The sequence below is a fragment of the Anas platyrhynchos genome, chromosome 4 (genome assembly GCF_047663525.1).
Source record: "Anas platyrhynchos isolate ZD024472 breed Pekin duck chromosome 4, IASCAAS_PekinDuck_T2T, whole genome shotgun sequence".
Taxonomy (NCBI): Eukaryota; Metazoa; Chordata; class Aves; order Anseriformes; family Anatidae; genus Anas; species Anas platyrhynchos.
The window spans coordinates 35,093,336-35,109,490 of record NC_092590.1 but is presented as its reverse complement, the minus strand read 5'-3'; the positions used below and the strand labels follow the sequence as shown (position 1 = coordinate 35,109,490).

General features: G+C 40.3%; 1 protein-coding gene across 3 annotated transcripts in view; it reads left to right on the top strand.

Annotated features, from left to right (window-relative positions):
* Nucleotides 1–1,377: 1,377 nt before the first annotated feature.
* MND1 (meiotic nuclear divisions 1) overlaps nucleotides 1,378–16,155 on the top strand; it is a 38,788-nt gene continuing 24,010 nt past the window's right edge. Inside the window, exons 1-5 of one of the 3 annotated variants that reach the window (XM_027456644.3) lie at nucleotides 1,378–1,532; nucleotides 1,870–1,962; nucleotides 2,419–2,484; nucleotides 3,370–3,427; nucleotides 4,419–4,567. In XM_027456644.3, the coding sequence (XP_027312445.1) occupies nucleotides 2,461–2,484; nucleotides 3,370–3,427; nucleotides 4,419–4,567 (231 nt within the window). In that variant the 5' untranslated portion in view covers nucleotides 1,378–1,532; nucleotides 1,870–1,962; nucleotides 2,419–2,460. Of the gene's footprint in view, nucleotides 1,533–1,697; nucleotides 1,963–2,418; nucleotides 2,485–3,369; nucleotides 3,428–4,418; nucleotides 4,568–16,155 lie in introns of those variants that run through there. The other 2 variants (XM_027456643.3, XM_072037377.1) reach the window with 2 other exon arrangements.

The following is a 16,155-nucleotide window of genomic DNA, read 5'->3' as shown; positions in this document are numbered from 1 at the left end:
AGCCCCAGGAAGGGAACCCTTTGAGGGCTGGCTGGAGGAAGCACCCAGACAGAGCAGGAGCCCTCAAAAACAGGTGAAGGGAAGTGTCAGCTTTTACAGCAGGTTAACAAGCTGAAAATGTGATGCACAAGGAATAATAAGAAAACAAGCAGCTTTGTATTTTGTGTAAGTATTACACTTCATATTAATAATGCCCTTTTAAACTTGCATTTCATTTTTAGCAATACACCAGTGCACACATTGAAAAATGGGATCATTGCTAGGTCTGTGTGGAAGAGAGCTTCAGGTTTCAGGAAAGGGAACACTTCATAAAAGTGCTGAACAATATTTATGGGACTACCTGAACGTTTCAGCTGGCATGTTTTTATTTGCCTGAACTTAAACTCTACAATTAGAGTTTACAATTAGTACGGTAGATAGAAACCCCTTGCTGTTACCATGCCGAGCAATTTCTCAAGACCGCTGTAACCGAAGGAAGGCAATTTACAGCACAACTAATAATTACAATGAACTGTGAGTAATTAAAGTTGTTAGAACAGTCATCGCGATGAACAACTGTTTCAGCAACACCAGATGTGCCCAAGACCCTTGCTTCCATATGTCGAGAGGGGTTTTGCTTCCCCACATCCTCCCTCACCAGGCTATGTGTGCGATAGCACTGTTAGCGTGGCTGTATTTTATGTTTGCTGTTGGGCCTGGGAAAAGAAGTAAGACATGGTGTGTATGTGGGGCTGCATGGTGCATAGGCCACAACGCCTTGTCGTGGGGGTTTCACTACCCAGAGACACACAGCACATGTCCTGCAGGTTCTCAAACCCATGGCTGTAAATAGAGATTCAAAAACAACGCTGGAGCCAGCGGTGGTGGGATTTGAAGTATTTTTTAGGCTCTGTATTGTGGAAGTGAACAAATTTCAGCATTGCAAAGATATATCAAAGATACGGCAATTATATCTGTCAAGAAGATTGCACTTTCCACATGAAATATAAAATGGATGTGCACTGAGAAGTGTGGGCAGGGTGAATGTAGCTTGTCAGCAAAGCCTGGGCAACGCCACCTGAGGAACTGCAGCAGGGCCCCTGCGCCTTAACGGGCTGTGTGACCTGCACCCGCTGCAACCAGGGGCGAAACCTGCTTCACCTGCCTACGAGGGCATACGATTTCAGGTTTTAAAAAAAAATAATTGAAAAAAAAAAAAGAAAAAATGTGGTATTTTAAATATTTGAGGTGATAAACTGCTTCGTGGTATTCAAACAGAGGTGGGTTTGTTGTATGGAAACTGCTTTATTCAAACGCGAGGCTCTATTTCTCGGCTGACTCCACAAGGTGCAGAAACCAGGATGTAATTTTACACTTTTTTTTTTTTTTTTCCTTTCCCCCCCCCGCGGTTTCATCGAGCCCCGGGCGCTGCCGCTGACAGGAGGCGGCGGGCGGCGGGGTGCGGGCGGCAGGCGGCGCTGCGGGCTGACAGGCGGCTTCCCGGCGGCCCTTGCCCTGGCGCCCAAATCAAACACAGCCCGGAGGCAGCCATGGTAAGCGGGGGCCACCCTCCTCCTCCTCCTCCTCCTCCTCCTCCTCCTCCTCCTCCTCCTCCTCCTCCTCACCCCCGGCGCCGTTAGCGGGGCGGGGGCCGCTGAGGGGCGCGGGGCGGGCAGGGGCCGTTCCGTTGCGGCGGGTAACGGCCGCTGCCTGCCGGAGGGCGGCCGTGCGGAGGGGGGGCTCGGGGAAACACGAATAATGCGTTGTAAAACTATAGAAAATGAAGCTAGTGAAAGCAAATCCTGGCTGTCTGTGGGAGGCTGTATCCCAACGTTACCGTGTCCTAGTGTTTCTGCCCTTTGGTTGTACTTCAGTCTGTGTTCTTTACAGCTGGGTCGCACAGCTACAGAGAGAAGAAATGAAAGAAAAACAGCTTTAAAAGCTTGACCTTGAAATTAGGAAGCTGAGTGGGAAATCTGAAGGGTTAGTACCTAAAAATGCACTTTATCCCTTTTCACGTTAGTGTTTACATTGCTCAAGATTAAATATTATAAACACAAAAAGCAAGAGACAATCATTCGTATCTTTTTAAGAGCTATTAAACGTTTGGGGAAGTTACTGAGAATAGGCATAAATACACGTTTAATCACATTCAAACAAAATAAACTGTTTGGCTATGCCAGGAAACCTCGAGGCTTGAGCTTGATTAGGTTGCATGAAAGGTGAGCTCCTAACTCACAGTACAGCTCCAGCACTTTAATACATGTTCATTGCAGATGGGTCAGCTTGGTGTAACAATTCCTTGTGAAAGGTTAGTGGTAAGGTATTTAAAAGGATGGCAAACATAACTTAGAGGTACATAGGTAGGAATTCTGAGCAAATGTTATTTATGCAGATGGAAGAATGTTGTTTTTTTTTTTTTTTTCTCTCCTGTTTTAGTCCAAGAAAAAAGGGCTGAGTGTTGAGGAGAAGAGAGCTCGCATGATGGAGATCTTTTTTGAAACAGTAAGTCACTTGCTTAAAGTTGTCCTGCATTTACATCCAGTGGGAAGATAGGCCCTAAAAGGAGGTTAATTGTAGATGAATTGTGTGTATACATCTGCATTTCGTTGATGCCCTGTGTCGTTGTTGTATAAATTACTGGGATGGAGCTGGATCTGTGTAACTTTGGATCAGGTGGCTGGTCCCCTGACGGAGCAGTGGCATAAAGATACACAGGTGTTGTTAAATGCTCAACGTGTTCATCTTTCTTGGGGCCAAATCTTCTCATGTTGAGTCTGGTACCATAAGAACAACAGTGAGAGATTAGGAAGGATCTTGCTGACTTTGAGAGGCGAGAGAAATCTCAGTGTTATGAGATCAGAGCAGGCCTGAAAGGTCACTGGGGAGAAGAAACCTGGAGATCCGAAAAGCAGACCTATGTGTATACTGGTGGGATATGTACAGCATGATGTTATTAAAACATTTACTGTCACCTTTGAGTACTTTAGCAATGCAGTGCCCTGCATCTGGTGCAGACAGTCTAACCCTGACTCTGTTCCCTCAAAGGGGTTTTCACTCTAATTTTAGGCAAAATTTGGCGACTCTTTTGGAACAAAGAAAAAATTCTCGTTCTTTTCTTTTTTTCTTTTTTTTCTTTTTTCTTTTTGCTTCTTTCATTTTTTCTTTTTTTGTTACTCTAGAGACAGCAATAGTCTTTTTTTTTGTTTTGTTTAAATTTCTCAGAATGCCTTAATTCTATTGAGGGATATACATCACATTTCCCTAGCAAAAGATAAACATTCAGTGTATTTCCTGCTTGCTTTTGTTGGCATTGATTTAGTGTAAAAACCATACAGGCTTAGATGGTGCTGTCATTTGCAGCTGAAGTATCTTTTGTGTTTTGCACAGAAAGATGTGTTCCAGTTGAAGGATATAGAGAAGATTGCTCCAAAAGAAAAAGGGATTAGTAAGTATTTACAAAGGTTTTTTCTCTCGAGCCATTGATTATTTTTGGGACAGGTCAAATAGTGTAATTTTTCCTGATTCTGGTCGTAGGCTTGTTATTTTAATAGCAATGGGAAAAATATCTGGAAAAGCAGACAGTGGTCAATGGCAGGGCTGCAGGAGTAACATCAACAGAATTCTCCTGTCATTATTTGCTAATGTTTGCGTCACTTATATTGGATTATAGTGCCAAAATTAGAGATTACTGAGATGCTACCTCCAAACAAACCAAAACAAAACCTTAGTCCATTGAAAGTCCCTGTTAGACTTGAAACTGAAAGTCAGACACTGAAAACTAGGAATTAGCTTGAAGTATTTGCAGCGCTTGTGGATGATGATAACTAGTTCCCTTTGCAGAACTGGAATAATTCTTAAAATGGTGAGTTGTACCCCACATTTGCTACAGAATGAACAATTCCTGCACGTATATAACGTTACAACAACTTTCTGTATTGGAACTGATTAAAATCAAATGCAAAATCTGTCACTCCTGAGCCTGTATGCAGGTGGGTTTAGTGCCTCTACTGCTGTTTAATGCTTTGGTAAGCATTGCAAAGTGAGATGAAATCACAGTCCTAATCAAGAAATTATAAGTTAATCCATGTTATAATTAAGATTGCAAGACAACTTTTCAAATGCCCCCTCACGCGTTTGTCACGCTATTGTACTGCAATAAGGATGTATATTTTGTGATAGTTGTGAGCGGTTTACAAACATCTGGTAGCAGACTGCATTGAATAGCAGCCTTTATGTTGAAACCGCTGATTTCAAAGGGATTCGTTCTTTGAAGTGAAGCATCAAGCATGGTGTCCTCTTGGAACCTTCCAGCTAGCTGACATTACTGTAAATTATTCATACAGATGACTGTAGATGGTGTCTAACTGTATTAATAATTCTCCATGGTTCTGTGGCAGTGCTGTGCAGTTCTAATGTGATATTTTTGTTTTTATTAGCTTCAATGTCAGTGAAAGACATTCTGCAAAGCCTAGTTGACGATGGCATGGTGGACACTGACAGAATTGGAACTTCCAATTATTTTTGGGCTTTTCCAAGTAAAGCTCTTCATGCCAGGAAGCGCAAGTTAGAAGAACTGCAGTCTCAGGTAAATCGGTTTTAAGGAAAGTACCTGGTAACCAGAATTTATTCTTACACCCTCTTGCTCCTCTCACTTGCTCTCGTGCACACACACCCCCACACACATACCCCTATTTTCCTGTGGGAATCATTTGGCAGTCAGGATAGGAGATTCTTTCTCGTTATCTTGATAGCACCCCCAGAAAAGTCTTGGAAGCCAATCTTGCTGGAGCTTGAGAAGACTTTTTGCCACTTGCTGGTGAAAACATGTTATTTGTGATGGAAAACATCATTTAAGGACTTCCTTTAAATAATTAGGCAACATATGCTTTTATGTGTCTTATATAGCGCAGGCCACCATGTGGTAATGTTCTGAAAGCCAGGAGAGGTCTGAAATGGATATCCCAAATCCATGTGGCAGTGGTTTCTACTTAGGGCCGTTGTTCATTCACATCTGTTCTTATTGATAGCTTAATTAGTGTGCACTTTTATAATCCAGTACTGCACTTTTATTAGGAGAGAAGAACAAATTGCTCGCTCATGTGATCTCCTGCAGAAGAGCAAGGCATCTTTTGTTGCAACGCTGCTGTTCTTTTGATCTGGCTTTACTAGTTTTTAGGAAGTGTCTTTCTTGCTTCTCCTAATTGGAGCGGGAAAGCATCTATTCATCAGTTTGTTTGCAACTGGAGTAAATGATAACAAGTTCAATAAACTAGTTTTATGGTCTTTATTGTCTGCACAACAACCCCGCCAGCTTTTCGCATGCTTATTTAGGGTTATGTTCATTCATCAAAGAATTAGCTGAATTAATGGAAAATTATTTGTAGCATCTGGAAATTTTTACGCACACTTTTCTTCAGGCATAGCTCTGGTGTCATCATTGCTATTGTATGTCAACTTCAGCTATTTTGTTAGTGCTGCAAATTAAATGTATAAAAACGTGCTTTTTTCCCCAATATGAATTGAAAAAGTATTTTGTGAATCTGAAGTCTTTTCACCAAGATAAAAGTAAAAAGTCTGATCAACGCAGTTATTTGGTAGCTGAAGTTCCTTCTTTATGCACAGAGCGTAGTAAGAACAGCTGAGAGGTAACCTTGTCAGCTGTCCCTGGCGATGCTGTCACTGTTTGTAAATCTTTCATGATTAAACTGGAAGAGTCCACTGCTTTCTTTTAACCAACATAAGGTCATTTCCACTTGCCCTGGGGAAAGGGTAGATTAATTACTGGCCTGCATGCTCTAGGCAGGCATCCCAAAGTGTTTTGTGTGTCTGCTTGTGTGGATTTGGCAGAGGGAGGGGAGTACCCGTACTCTGTCACATGCCTGGTGCATCTACTCCAGTTTTTAAGGTTAAGAATGAGACTTGCCAGAACTTTTGGCTCCTTTTACCATATTCACAGATCTGTGTTGCTTTTGTGAGCTGGTGATGTCTTCAGGGCTCTGAAGAAGGAAGCACTGTGGAAGGCTGCACTCCTGATCATCACTAACTGGAACTGCGTGGTGACAGCCTTCCAGGCAGGTGCTTTGGATGAGTTGAAGAGTGCTGCTTGAGATAGCTGCTGTGGTACTGTTTGGGTCATTGGAATTATTGATACTTTCATTTCAGGGTCTGCCACTGACTTGCTCTATTTTGGGTACCTTTCTCAGCATCACAGATGACCTGTTAGCATCATGGATATAAACTTCTGTGTACTTGTTCACCAAACACCCTAGTCTTGTTGAATGCCAATGGTTTGCTCACAGATTCTTCCGGGTTTTGATTGTGTGACACACTGTAGCCAAGTAGCTGAATGATGGAACTGGCATTTGTCTTTGCCCTTGGGTCCAGTCTTGAATTTTCAAGATAATTATCTTGAATTTTCAAGATAATTGATCAAGAAAGCCTCTAGCATACCATGATCAGTATCTTCCTTTGAATGCCTTGCAGAATGAATGTAACGTGTTCCACTGAAAGTATCCAGGGATTGTCTACAAACATGTGCTGCCTTAAATGTACTATTACGTTATTAAGCATAGTACCATCTATTGTTATGGTATTATAACAGTCATGCAGTTAGTGTAATGTTATTTTGTGGTTATTTCTGTTTAGAAATAACTGTGCTGATATAAACAGTTTCATAATACTAAAACTGTTGCAGTTGAAAGAAGACGTTTTGTTATCAGACCCTATTTGCAAACCCAAGTCCTACTTTTAATATACAGGCTTCCTGAATTTTCTTTAAAACATGTTGTAAGTCCTTAAAAATAGTTTTATTCATTACCTTGCTTTTTTGATGAGAATGGAAACGTTTCAGTGTTTCAGGGGAAACAATTTCCAGTAGCCAAACCTTTCCCTGTTGACACAGTGGAGGGGTGGCACTTTCAAATGAATAGCTCTCAGAACATTTTTACAAGATGATAAAAGATACTGTCTGTGGGCTTAACTCGGCTGTATTTAGTGTTTGTGTTATTCTCTATGTGAACACACGCACATTTCCTGAAGGGGTTTCTAAATCCAGTCACCAGGTATCACAAAACGTCCTGTCAGAACATGTGAAGCAGAGGGAAGGAGTAAGCTGTTGTACAGTTTCTGCTGCACGTTGCCTGTCTTTGATCATTCCCATGCACAGCTTGTGGCGTGCTGTGAGACGTGTTTTCTTTCTGCCTCTTGTCCAGATCACTTGTTTAACTGCTTCAGTTGGTCTCTTTCTTTAGCAGTTACAAGCTGGGATTGGAGTGCTTTACTTAAAGCAGAAGTTTAAAAATCCAGCAGTCTAGTTCATCCACAGTTAAGGCTTTAAACCTAGAGGCAGTACCTTTGTTTGCTGAGGGCATGGGTAAATAGCTGAGGGAAAAGGATGATTCCACATGCTGAACCAAGACATTTGAAAATAATGTGGAGGAACAGAACAAGCTACTTCATAACGCAAATTCTCCTGTTAATTTGTGGAGCCCGGGCCTATGTTTGACTAGTCAGGCCTGCTACAGCATCTTTTGACTGCAGACATTGGTATTGTATAACGATTTAACAAAGCTAAAGCTCATAGCTTACTGCATCTGACAGAGTATGTGATTGTGGGGAGTCTTGAAACAGAATTTTTGGTTCATTTTTTTTTTGGTGATTATTGAGCCACACCCCAACAGAGAGACAGTAGCAGAGAGGTCTGACTCACTACTCCTAACAAAGAGTATGCCATGTTTGCCTGGGTGTTAAAAGTTACACCTCATGGTTGTTGTCTATATCCTTGGTTTTGTTATGTTTTGTTTTGTTTTTCTTTCCAGGAAGGATTTGTTACGTCTTTGGTGTGATCTCCTTGTGCAGAGATATGGCATTCAAAAACAATGGTTGAATTAAAGTTGTTTCTGTTGGCATAGCTCTTTTTTCCTCGTTTTTCAGCATGTTTTTCTGGGGCATGTGTTTGAATAAGGCTGCAAACTCCTGAACGGGACATAGATGGCAAATCCTGTGCTGATTTCATTAGGATTACGATCTTAGTGCTGTTCTCCAAACCAGAGTTACTCTTTGGGCTTCTTCCTGTTTTTCTGAAAAGCAGTTACCACAAATACCCTTGCTTTGTGTAGCTTCTGCTGATTTCTTTTTTTTTTTTTTCTCCAATAGGTCAGAGTAAGAACTGCTTGGTAGGTCCCTATGGATTTTGGATTGATTTGCTGTGCAGTGGCACGGCTGCTCTTAAAGGTTTATGCCTTCCGCCAGATGCTTGTACTTCACCTCTCAGTTATGCTTATGCAGTTGGGAATTGAACCATCGAAAAAGACAGTGGAATCTGCATTTTGGTTAAATCAGATTGTTCTGCAGGTCTGGTTTATTATGGCATCAGTACAGCTATGAGATTGTGAAACCAGAGTGAGGGTGTGGATTGAGAAGTATTGTTTAAACAAGGTTTATAAGTGGAGAAATCTTTAATGGAACTCTACCTCTGTTGAGAGAACTGTGGAAGCTTTACTCAAGGGGTTGGTTCTTTTCTTCCCGTAAAAAAAGGTGGAAGGATGCAGTTTTATTCTTTACCAATATTCTCCTGGCAGTCAGTTTCTGAAGTTTTGTATTACTTATGTTCAATTATGTTTTGACAAAATGAGTTGTTTTTTCTTGGCTTAGCAATACTGGAAGCTCAGGGGTTTTATTAAGCTAGCAAAGAATGTGACCTGTGCAGTGTAAGCAGGAAGATCATCTTCTGGTGAGGATTCTTCTGCCTTTTGTTGATTTCATAGCATGCATAAAATGAGGAGATTGGAGATGAGTAGCTCTGGCATGTTACTCACAGTCACGTTCCATCTCAGTCGAGAGTTGGTAATACATCGCATACACACTGCATCTTGGGTTTGTGTGTTGTTCTGCTGGACATGTTGCCTACTGAATGGATATGACTGCGAAGGATTCATTGCCTGCTGAAGATGAGAAGGCACATATGCAGCAAAACTCTGACAGCACTTTTACTGGGAAGGAAACAGCATATCAGTGAGTGAGGCAAACAGAGACCTTTCTGATGTAACCTTACTATAAAGAGATTCAGCTTAGATTTTGTTTTATTTCTTCTTCTTTCATTATCTATGTGTCTTTTAATACCTGTGCTATTTTATTGTCTGTTTTAGATAAGGTGAATTAATTTCTGCTTGCATTTTGCTTTATAGTGGCTTGAGTTAAGCATTAATTAACGTAACTGCTAACACTGAGGTCTTTTTTCACCTGAGGGTGGACCAGGCTGTGAACCACAACCCTCAGAAGCTGTAAGGAGCGTCCTATCTCTCCAGCACGTTGTCTACAATAGACAAAGCGAGGAATTCTCTACTTGAGCTGCCCAGGACAGGTTTAGTACTTACACTGCTGGGCTTAAGGGACCAAGTTCTTCAACAGAGATCTTTCTGTTGTTAGTGTTAACTATTGGCAGTACTGGAAATACCGTAATTTAGTAGTTTGGGGAAACAAGAAGTTTACTTCCTTTCTCCAGTCTGGTTTTATGACGGTTCATTTCTCTCTTCAGTTCAAAACAGTTTATTTCACCATTTTATTGTCAATCATTGCAATTTATTTCTCATAATGTTGCTTTCTTTTGGGTTCTTCTTTTATGTTCTTAGATTTTGCAAGGGCAAAATTCAACATGACTCTGTTATTGCTCCTGTTTTTTCTGAGGCAGAGACTAGGATGGTATCACCTTTTACTGCAACAAAGATTAATGAAAATCTTTTCAGAGGGGAATATTGGATGGACTTTCTATGCTGGTCCATGACCTCGGTTCAAGATACACGTGATCAACAGAGACTTGGGGAGAGTTTCTGGCAGTTTCTCTTTTTCTTCCCACTAAATATTGCATTGGGCAAGTGTTAGTTAAGATGGAAGAGATTAGTTGATGTTTCATTCCTCAAATCCCTGCCCTAGGGTTGGTAAGAGGAGGGATTTTCACTTCCCATGACTCATTTATTGAGCCTGGGGAAGAATTTAGAAGTCAGTATATCCTAACTCACTTTTGGCAGTTAGTTTAAAAAAAAAAAAGTTCTTCAGGAATGAACATGTTGAAATAGTGACTTCACATGTACTAAATTGTTTGTATTTAGGAACATTGAAATATGAAAATAGGGGATTTAATGCATTTAAAAAAAATACTTGGGGAATGCTATATTAGGAAGCGCTTTTGTTAGGAATGCGCATTGTTTGAAAATAGTTAATGGAAAAAAATAATCATATTGGTGAGTAATCTGGCTTGAGGCCTTCTGGATTATGTTTGGCAATTTAGCTAAAAGGAGAGAACCTTATTTATTCAGAATGCACACAGAAAATTTGGGGTTTGAACCACCAGCTAGTTTGGTTTCTATCTATCCTTTTTAGCCAGATACCTTTTTCCTCCTCAAATATTGTGACTGGGTTCCTGCATGGAAGCTTTGCTGGATTGTGACCGCCTGAGGCCACTGGCTGAAGCGAAAGAAACCTCTGCTGTCCGCCTTGTTTTGGGCTGAGCAACCTCCTCCTTCCCCAACCAAGCAATGGGGATGTCAGCGTGCCGCCACGCAGCTCTGAGGCTGATCCCTGGCTTCGTGTAGCTGCAGGCGCTCAGCACCAGCTGGCTTCAAGGCCTCGTGGCTGACCTGAGGTAACGCCTCGGCAGGCATGGCGGACACCCCGTGAGGGGGAAGGAACGGCCTCATGGTGCTCAGGTCATGCTGCTGACAACCAGGCCCCGTGTACCATGGCTGGCATTTTGGCTCAACCTGTTGGAGCTAGGCGCTCTGAAGAAAGCTTTTTGCATCACTTCTCAGTGGTATCCCCAGTACACGCTATATCGGCCTTCAGCAGAGCCCCTTGGATCTCTCGTTTGGTTTTCAGTCTCTGTCAGCGGCTTTGAATGCAGGGTCTCCCTAGATGTACATGTGCAACACCTCTGAAATCCATGGCCCACTGCCCTTTGTAGGGCTGTTCATTTTGTTTATCAGTTTGTCATGTTACAGTTACTTGAATAGCTGTAATAAAATAAATAAGATAAATAGCTTTGTCTTGAAGTTTGGTGAAATACCTTCTGGAAAAGCTTGGGTCTGTACTTTTAGTATGATTTTTATGAATGTTAGGATAGCATACTGAGGAATTGTCCTTTAAAACCAGTGATTTACGTCAGTAGTTTTGCAACTAATGTGTGCAAGTTATATTGGGAATGATTCATTTAGACATTTTTCTCTTATATGTGTGCTTATAATTTTGTTTTATTAAGTTGTGGAAAGCATACTAATTTGTCCCTTTCCAGGAAAAATTAAAGTATAATTGTTAAAGAGTTCTCTATTTAATGCCATTATAAAACATACGCAGGATCCCAATGTGTTGATTAAGCAGTTATGGTAGTCTTTCAATATCCATGCTGGGCTTCCCTTTTTCCCCTTGTATTTGAGTGGATTTAGGATTCTACTTGCTAATTTATTTTTCTTTTTGTATTGGCCTGGCCATTTTGACAATTATCAGTCCCAGCCATCGGGGTGGTTCCATTCCCTTCTGGCCTACTTTTTTTTTTCCTTCTGTTTTTTTTTTTTCTGGGTAGTGATGATTCTCCCAACAGAGGCAATTAGTGATTTTTCCCTATTTTCAGCCTTCAGGCTTTTACAGACCTATACATTTCCTTTGAAATAAAGGACTAGATACATAAAGAAACGTACAGCTGTGGAGCTGGTATGGTGTCTGTCTTGCTTCTTCATACTATCCAGTGGGCGTTGTAGCAGTAAGAAGTATCCTAAAAGCAAGTGCCTGAGAATCTGCGTCATCTAAACAGATAATATGTTGATTGCATTATGCTCATTCATCTGCTGATCCTGTAAAGCTTCTTCCCTGAATCAGTCTTCTGGAAGATGCTAATAAATTTTTCTTTGAAGCAGTTCAGGTTTTTTTCTCACCTATTTGCATCTTGCATTTTAAAAAATGTTGATGCCTTGAAATGATTCTGAATTTAGTAAGTCCTAAAATGTCTAGCAGAGAATACTCTTCTAATGCTGTAACTCATTAGAGCCTTCTGGATTATGTTTAATGGCATGCTACAAAGCCCTGGAGGGTATGCTTAGTTACTGCTGTCATGGCAGACTTCTAAAAATATGGTGCTCTGGAGGCTTCTGTTAGAATTAAGCAACCTCATAATTTGGTGTTCATTAGCAGAATTTCATGCTTTTCCTTTTACTAGCTGTTAATATGTAACTAGATTGATGGCAACTGTGCAGTGTAGGTTTTCCTTTCCTGCCTCCTTGGTGAGCATAAGCTAAAACTGGCATGATTTAAGAGCATTTTTTTTTTTTCTGAGCTGGCTCTGTAGTACCTGTAAAGACTATAAAGTAGGCTTAGAGGAGGAATCCTGCTCTATTAAAAGGGATGTCTTGTTACTGTGTCCTGGTAGTGTATGCTATATATTCATTCTGCTCTAATGGAGTAAAAAATACTAGTATTTTTTGACTGTGTGTTCTGTGAAACTGTGTTTTTTTTCACGTTATGTCTTCACATGGTTTACCTTTCCTATTTGAAGAGGCTTGCACACAGGCTGCTGGCTCAAATGTATTCCTGATCCTGACGTTGCAGTGAAACTGTTGATCTGAAATGCAAAGAAATTGGGAATAAACAGAGCGCTCTTTCCAAAAGCCTTATCAAATCTGGCACAGATGCACCCCTGTGCCTTGTATATCGTGAGTGACAGCTCAGCACATTAGCTGAAACCCAGCATCCTGAGAAAGTTTAAGGGCTTAGATGTTGTGTGCTGTGTGGCAAGCGTGAAAGTTTGCCTCTGCTCTAAGGCCAGGAGCATCCAGCCTGGGGATAAGGCAGATGCAGTACTGCCTTTCAAAGCTGGGTTTGATGGAGGTGGTGAGTTGTAATCTTATTTAATCTGAACTTTCACCTTCAAGTTTTGTCATTTGATTAATAAAGCGTATTTTAACTCAGAAAATGAGCACATGCAGAAATAAAATATAAGTGCATGATAGGATTTTTAAGTTTCACTTCATAGCATTTTTCTCTTCTGGAGGGGATGAAATAGAAACAATTTATTCACTGGAGTGTAAAACCAAATGTGTGAAGTCAGTTTGAAGCTGGGGGATTTTAGGGGAAAAGTCTTTCCTGACATAGACATGCAGCAAATTGTTGTTGAACACATTGTATTTCCATCAAAGAGCATTCCTCGTATTTGGAATTTGAGATGACTTGGTTATCTGTTTGAGCATTGCTTAAAAGCTGTAAAATTGGAATAAAAAGTGAATATGCAAGGGTGCTGTCAAAACTCGGATATTTGATAATGTATTATACAGAGGCTTTTTATTTTACTGTTAATACCTTGAAGTAGAATTTCAGCTTTTCTAAAGTTTCTGGAATAAAGTTTTGAACTGTATCTTGTAATCTTTAGGCAGGACTTGAGCTGAGGGAGTATCAGATGGATATTGTGTTTTGACTCAGGACTCTGTGCTGAGTCCCTGAAGGCATTGTCAGCTGGTTAACCAGGATAGCAATTTTTAAATGCCCTTTGGGGATAAAATAGAACTTTTTTCTTTTCTTACCCTTTGTTTCTATTTTCCTTTGAACAGACCTGCTAACAATCACTTTGCACTTTTTGGTTTAGTAAATCCACTAAAGCACAGTTACAAGCATCCTTCATGTCCAGATTATTAATGTTTTCTCTGTTTCTGTCAGTTGCATTGGGTGCCTTTTGGTTCTTTCAGCATGTCTTATTAGATCACCTGCATTTGTGAGGCAGGGTTGAAGACAGGCATTTCTCCTTGTTCTTTTTTTTTTTCCCCCTTTTTTTTCCAGGTTGATTTGGCATACTTGGTATCTGTATCTGAGAGGACAGCCATCTGCCCCTCAGCTCATTCCCATTATGCCAGCTCTGAAAGCAGCCAGTGAAATTCAGTTCTTTCATTCAGCCTGCACAACTGTCTCCTTCACTTCTTGTGCATTAAAGGGGTTGGCCTGGAGTTTTTTTTGTTTTCGTTGCATAACCAGTACTTACCAAATGGTGTTGCAAATGAATAATGCAAAAACCAAAAACTCGTGGCATGACATCTTCTCTGAGTAAACTGTAACTTAACCTTTAAGGCAAATCTAAATGGATTTTCCATCTAAATGGATAGAAAATAACTGAATTAAAAAAACACTTAAATGTACAGTGGTTTACTGTATATGAATGATCTTTAAAAGAACTGCAATTAGCAATGCAAGATTTGTACGTGGATGGGTGAAGGTTCCATTGGAGGCAGAATGTGTCGTTGCTTTCTTCCATGTATGGGGCCCATTCAATTTTCTTTATCTGAAAGCGATTGCAGGCAGGACTCATCGTATACTCCACGGTACCTCCTGAGAACACAGCCATACCTTATTTACTGTGGGATATATCAGTTTTTATTAGCATGCCAAATAAATCAGGATTATAGGCCTAAATTTAATCTTGGAACACAAAATGGATTATGTTTGTGGGAGGGATAAGTACATCAGTATTACCCACATCAATACTAGTGCAAAACATATAAATATGGCTTATGAGTGCTCAGACTTAACTTTAGAGTTTTTATTTATTTATTTTTATGATCTTAACAGTGCTTCATCAGACAATTATATGGAGTCAGATATCTGTTCAGTTAGGTTCCCCCAAAAAACTTCACTTAGCTTGAGTTTCTTACCCTTACATCGCTGCCAAAAGTTATAATCCAAAGTTTAGAAAAATACTCACTGATTACCTATATGTTAATTATTTTAAAAGATATAACTTGCAGAAATAATAGCACAGTATTTTAGAAAAAGTATTATTCACTTAAAAGTATTGGTGCACTGGCCTTTCATTTTGAATAGCAAATATAACTTCTCCTGGGGTTTTGGGTCTCCTTATTCTCCGGAAAGTTGTATTTATTCTCAATCTTCAGGAAGTTTTTGAACCAATTCTTTCAGAAGTTGCAATAAAGTTGAGGTAATCTTTTATGGTAAAATTTTCAGCAAGCATAAACAGAAGAGAATTCTTGTACTGAACGTTTCTCCAGTATACCTATAATTCAGTGTTTAAGAAAAAAAAGAAATATTTAAGTACAGAAATATGGTGGGCTGTGATTCACCTTTTTTTTTTCTAAAATCTGCTGCTAATCTCTTTTATGGTGTTCTCTTCCTGTAAAACTCTTACTGTCTATTCTTTGATTTCTGGATTAAGTCTTCTTATTCTGAGTTGCTTTCATCTCTATGCTTACTCTTGCCTGTATTTCTTTAATTATTGTTGTCTCCCAGGTGCTTCTCATAGCCTCCGAGCCCCAGCAACCATAGCTCCCTACTTCATATTGCTCAAGTGACTTGTAATGACCTTGGTTAAGACATTAAATGTTCCTTTTCTCTACCTTTCATAATCATATTTTAAAAAAAAAAAAAGGAAAAAGTAATTTAGTTGTACTTGTGTTTCAAGTAAATGCTTCTCTAGAAGTGCGTAACGTCCCTGACACAAGACCCAGTGGACCTGGGGCCTGCCCCATCTTCACTCGTGTATGTGCAAAATGGCATTTCAACAGCGGTGTGCCTGCGGCCTGGGAGCAGGGCAGGAGTGGCAGGGCTGCAGGTCGTGGTGGATGCTCTCTCTACTCCACTGGCAGCGTGCTAGTAGTGTGATCAGCAAGCCTGACGTTTACTTCTGTGCGTTTGGAGGCCCTGGCAAGAATTGATGTAAAAAGTAGTTGTATGTTTATTTTGTGCAGTACTTCAGAAAACAATTCTGCACGTCAATGTGCCTTTCTGTTTTTTAAGTTTTGTTGTTTTAGTCAACAGAGACTGCTGAGCGGTTGCTTTTAGTGGAGTGCTGTGCCTTTCTTTTAACACAAGGCGTCTGTTTTCAATATTTTCAGATTGTACTTTGGCTGTTAATCTTTGCATTTTTACTCTCTCTATGCTATCAGTCTTTTTTTTTTTTTAATCTTTCTTTAAAATCTAGAGGAATGCTTTGAAGTACTTTCTCTCCATGCCTTCTGTCAATTCCACTTAACTTTTTCAGTGGTGAATTAGATTTAACATAGGACAGAAATATACTGCTCTGCTGCAAATGTCACCCCGAAACTCTCGGACCACATTTCTTTAAGCTAAAAGCAAAGAGTGCTTGCCTCTGGCCTGAAACAAAGCATAGAGAACTTCAAAACTCAAGTAAAT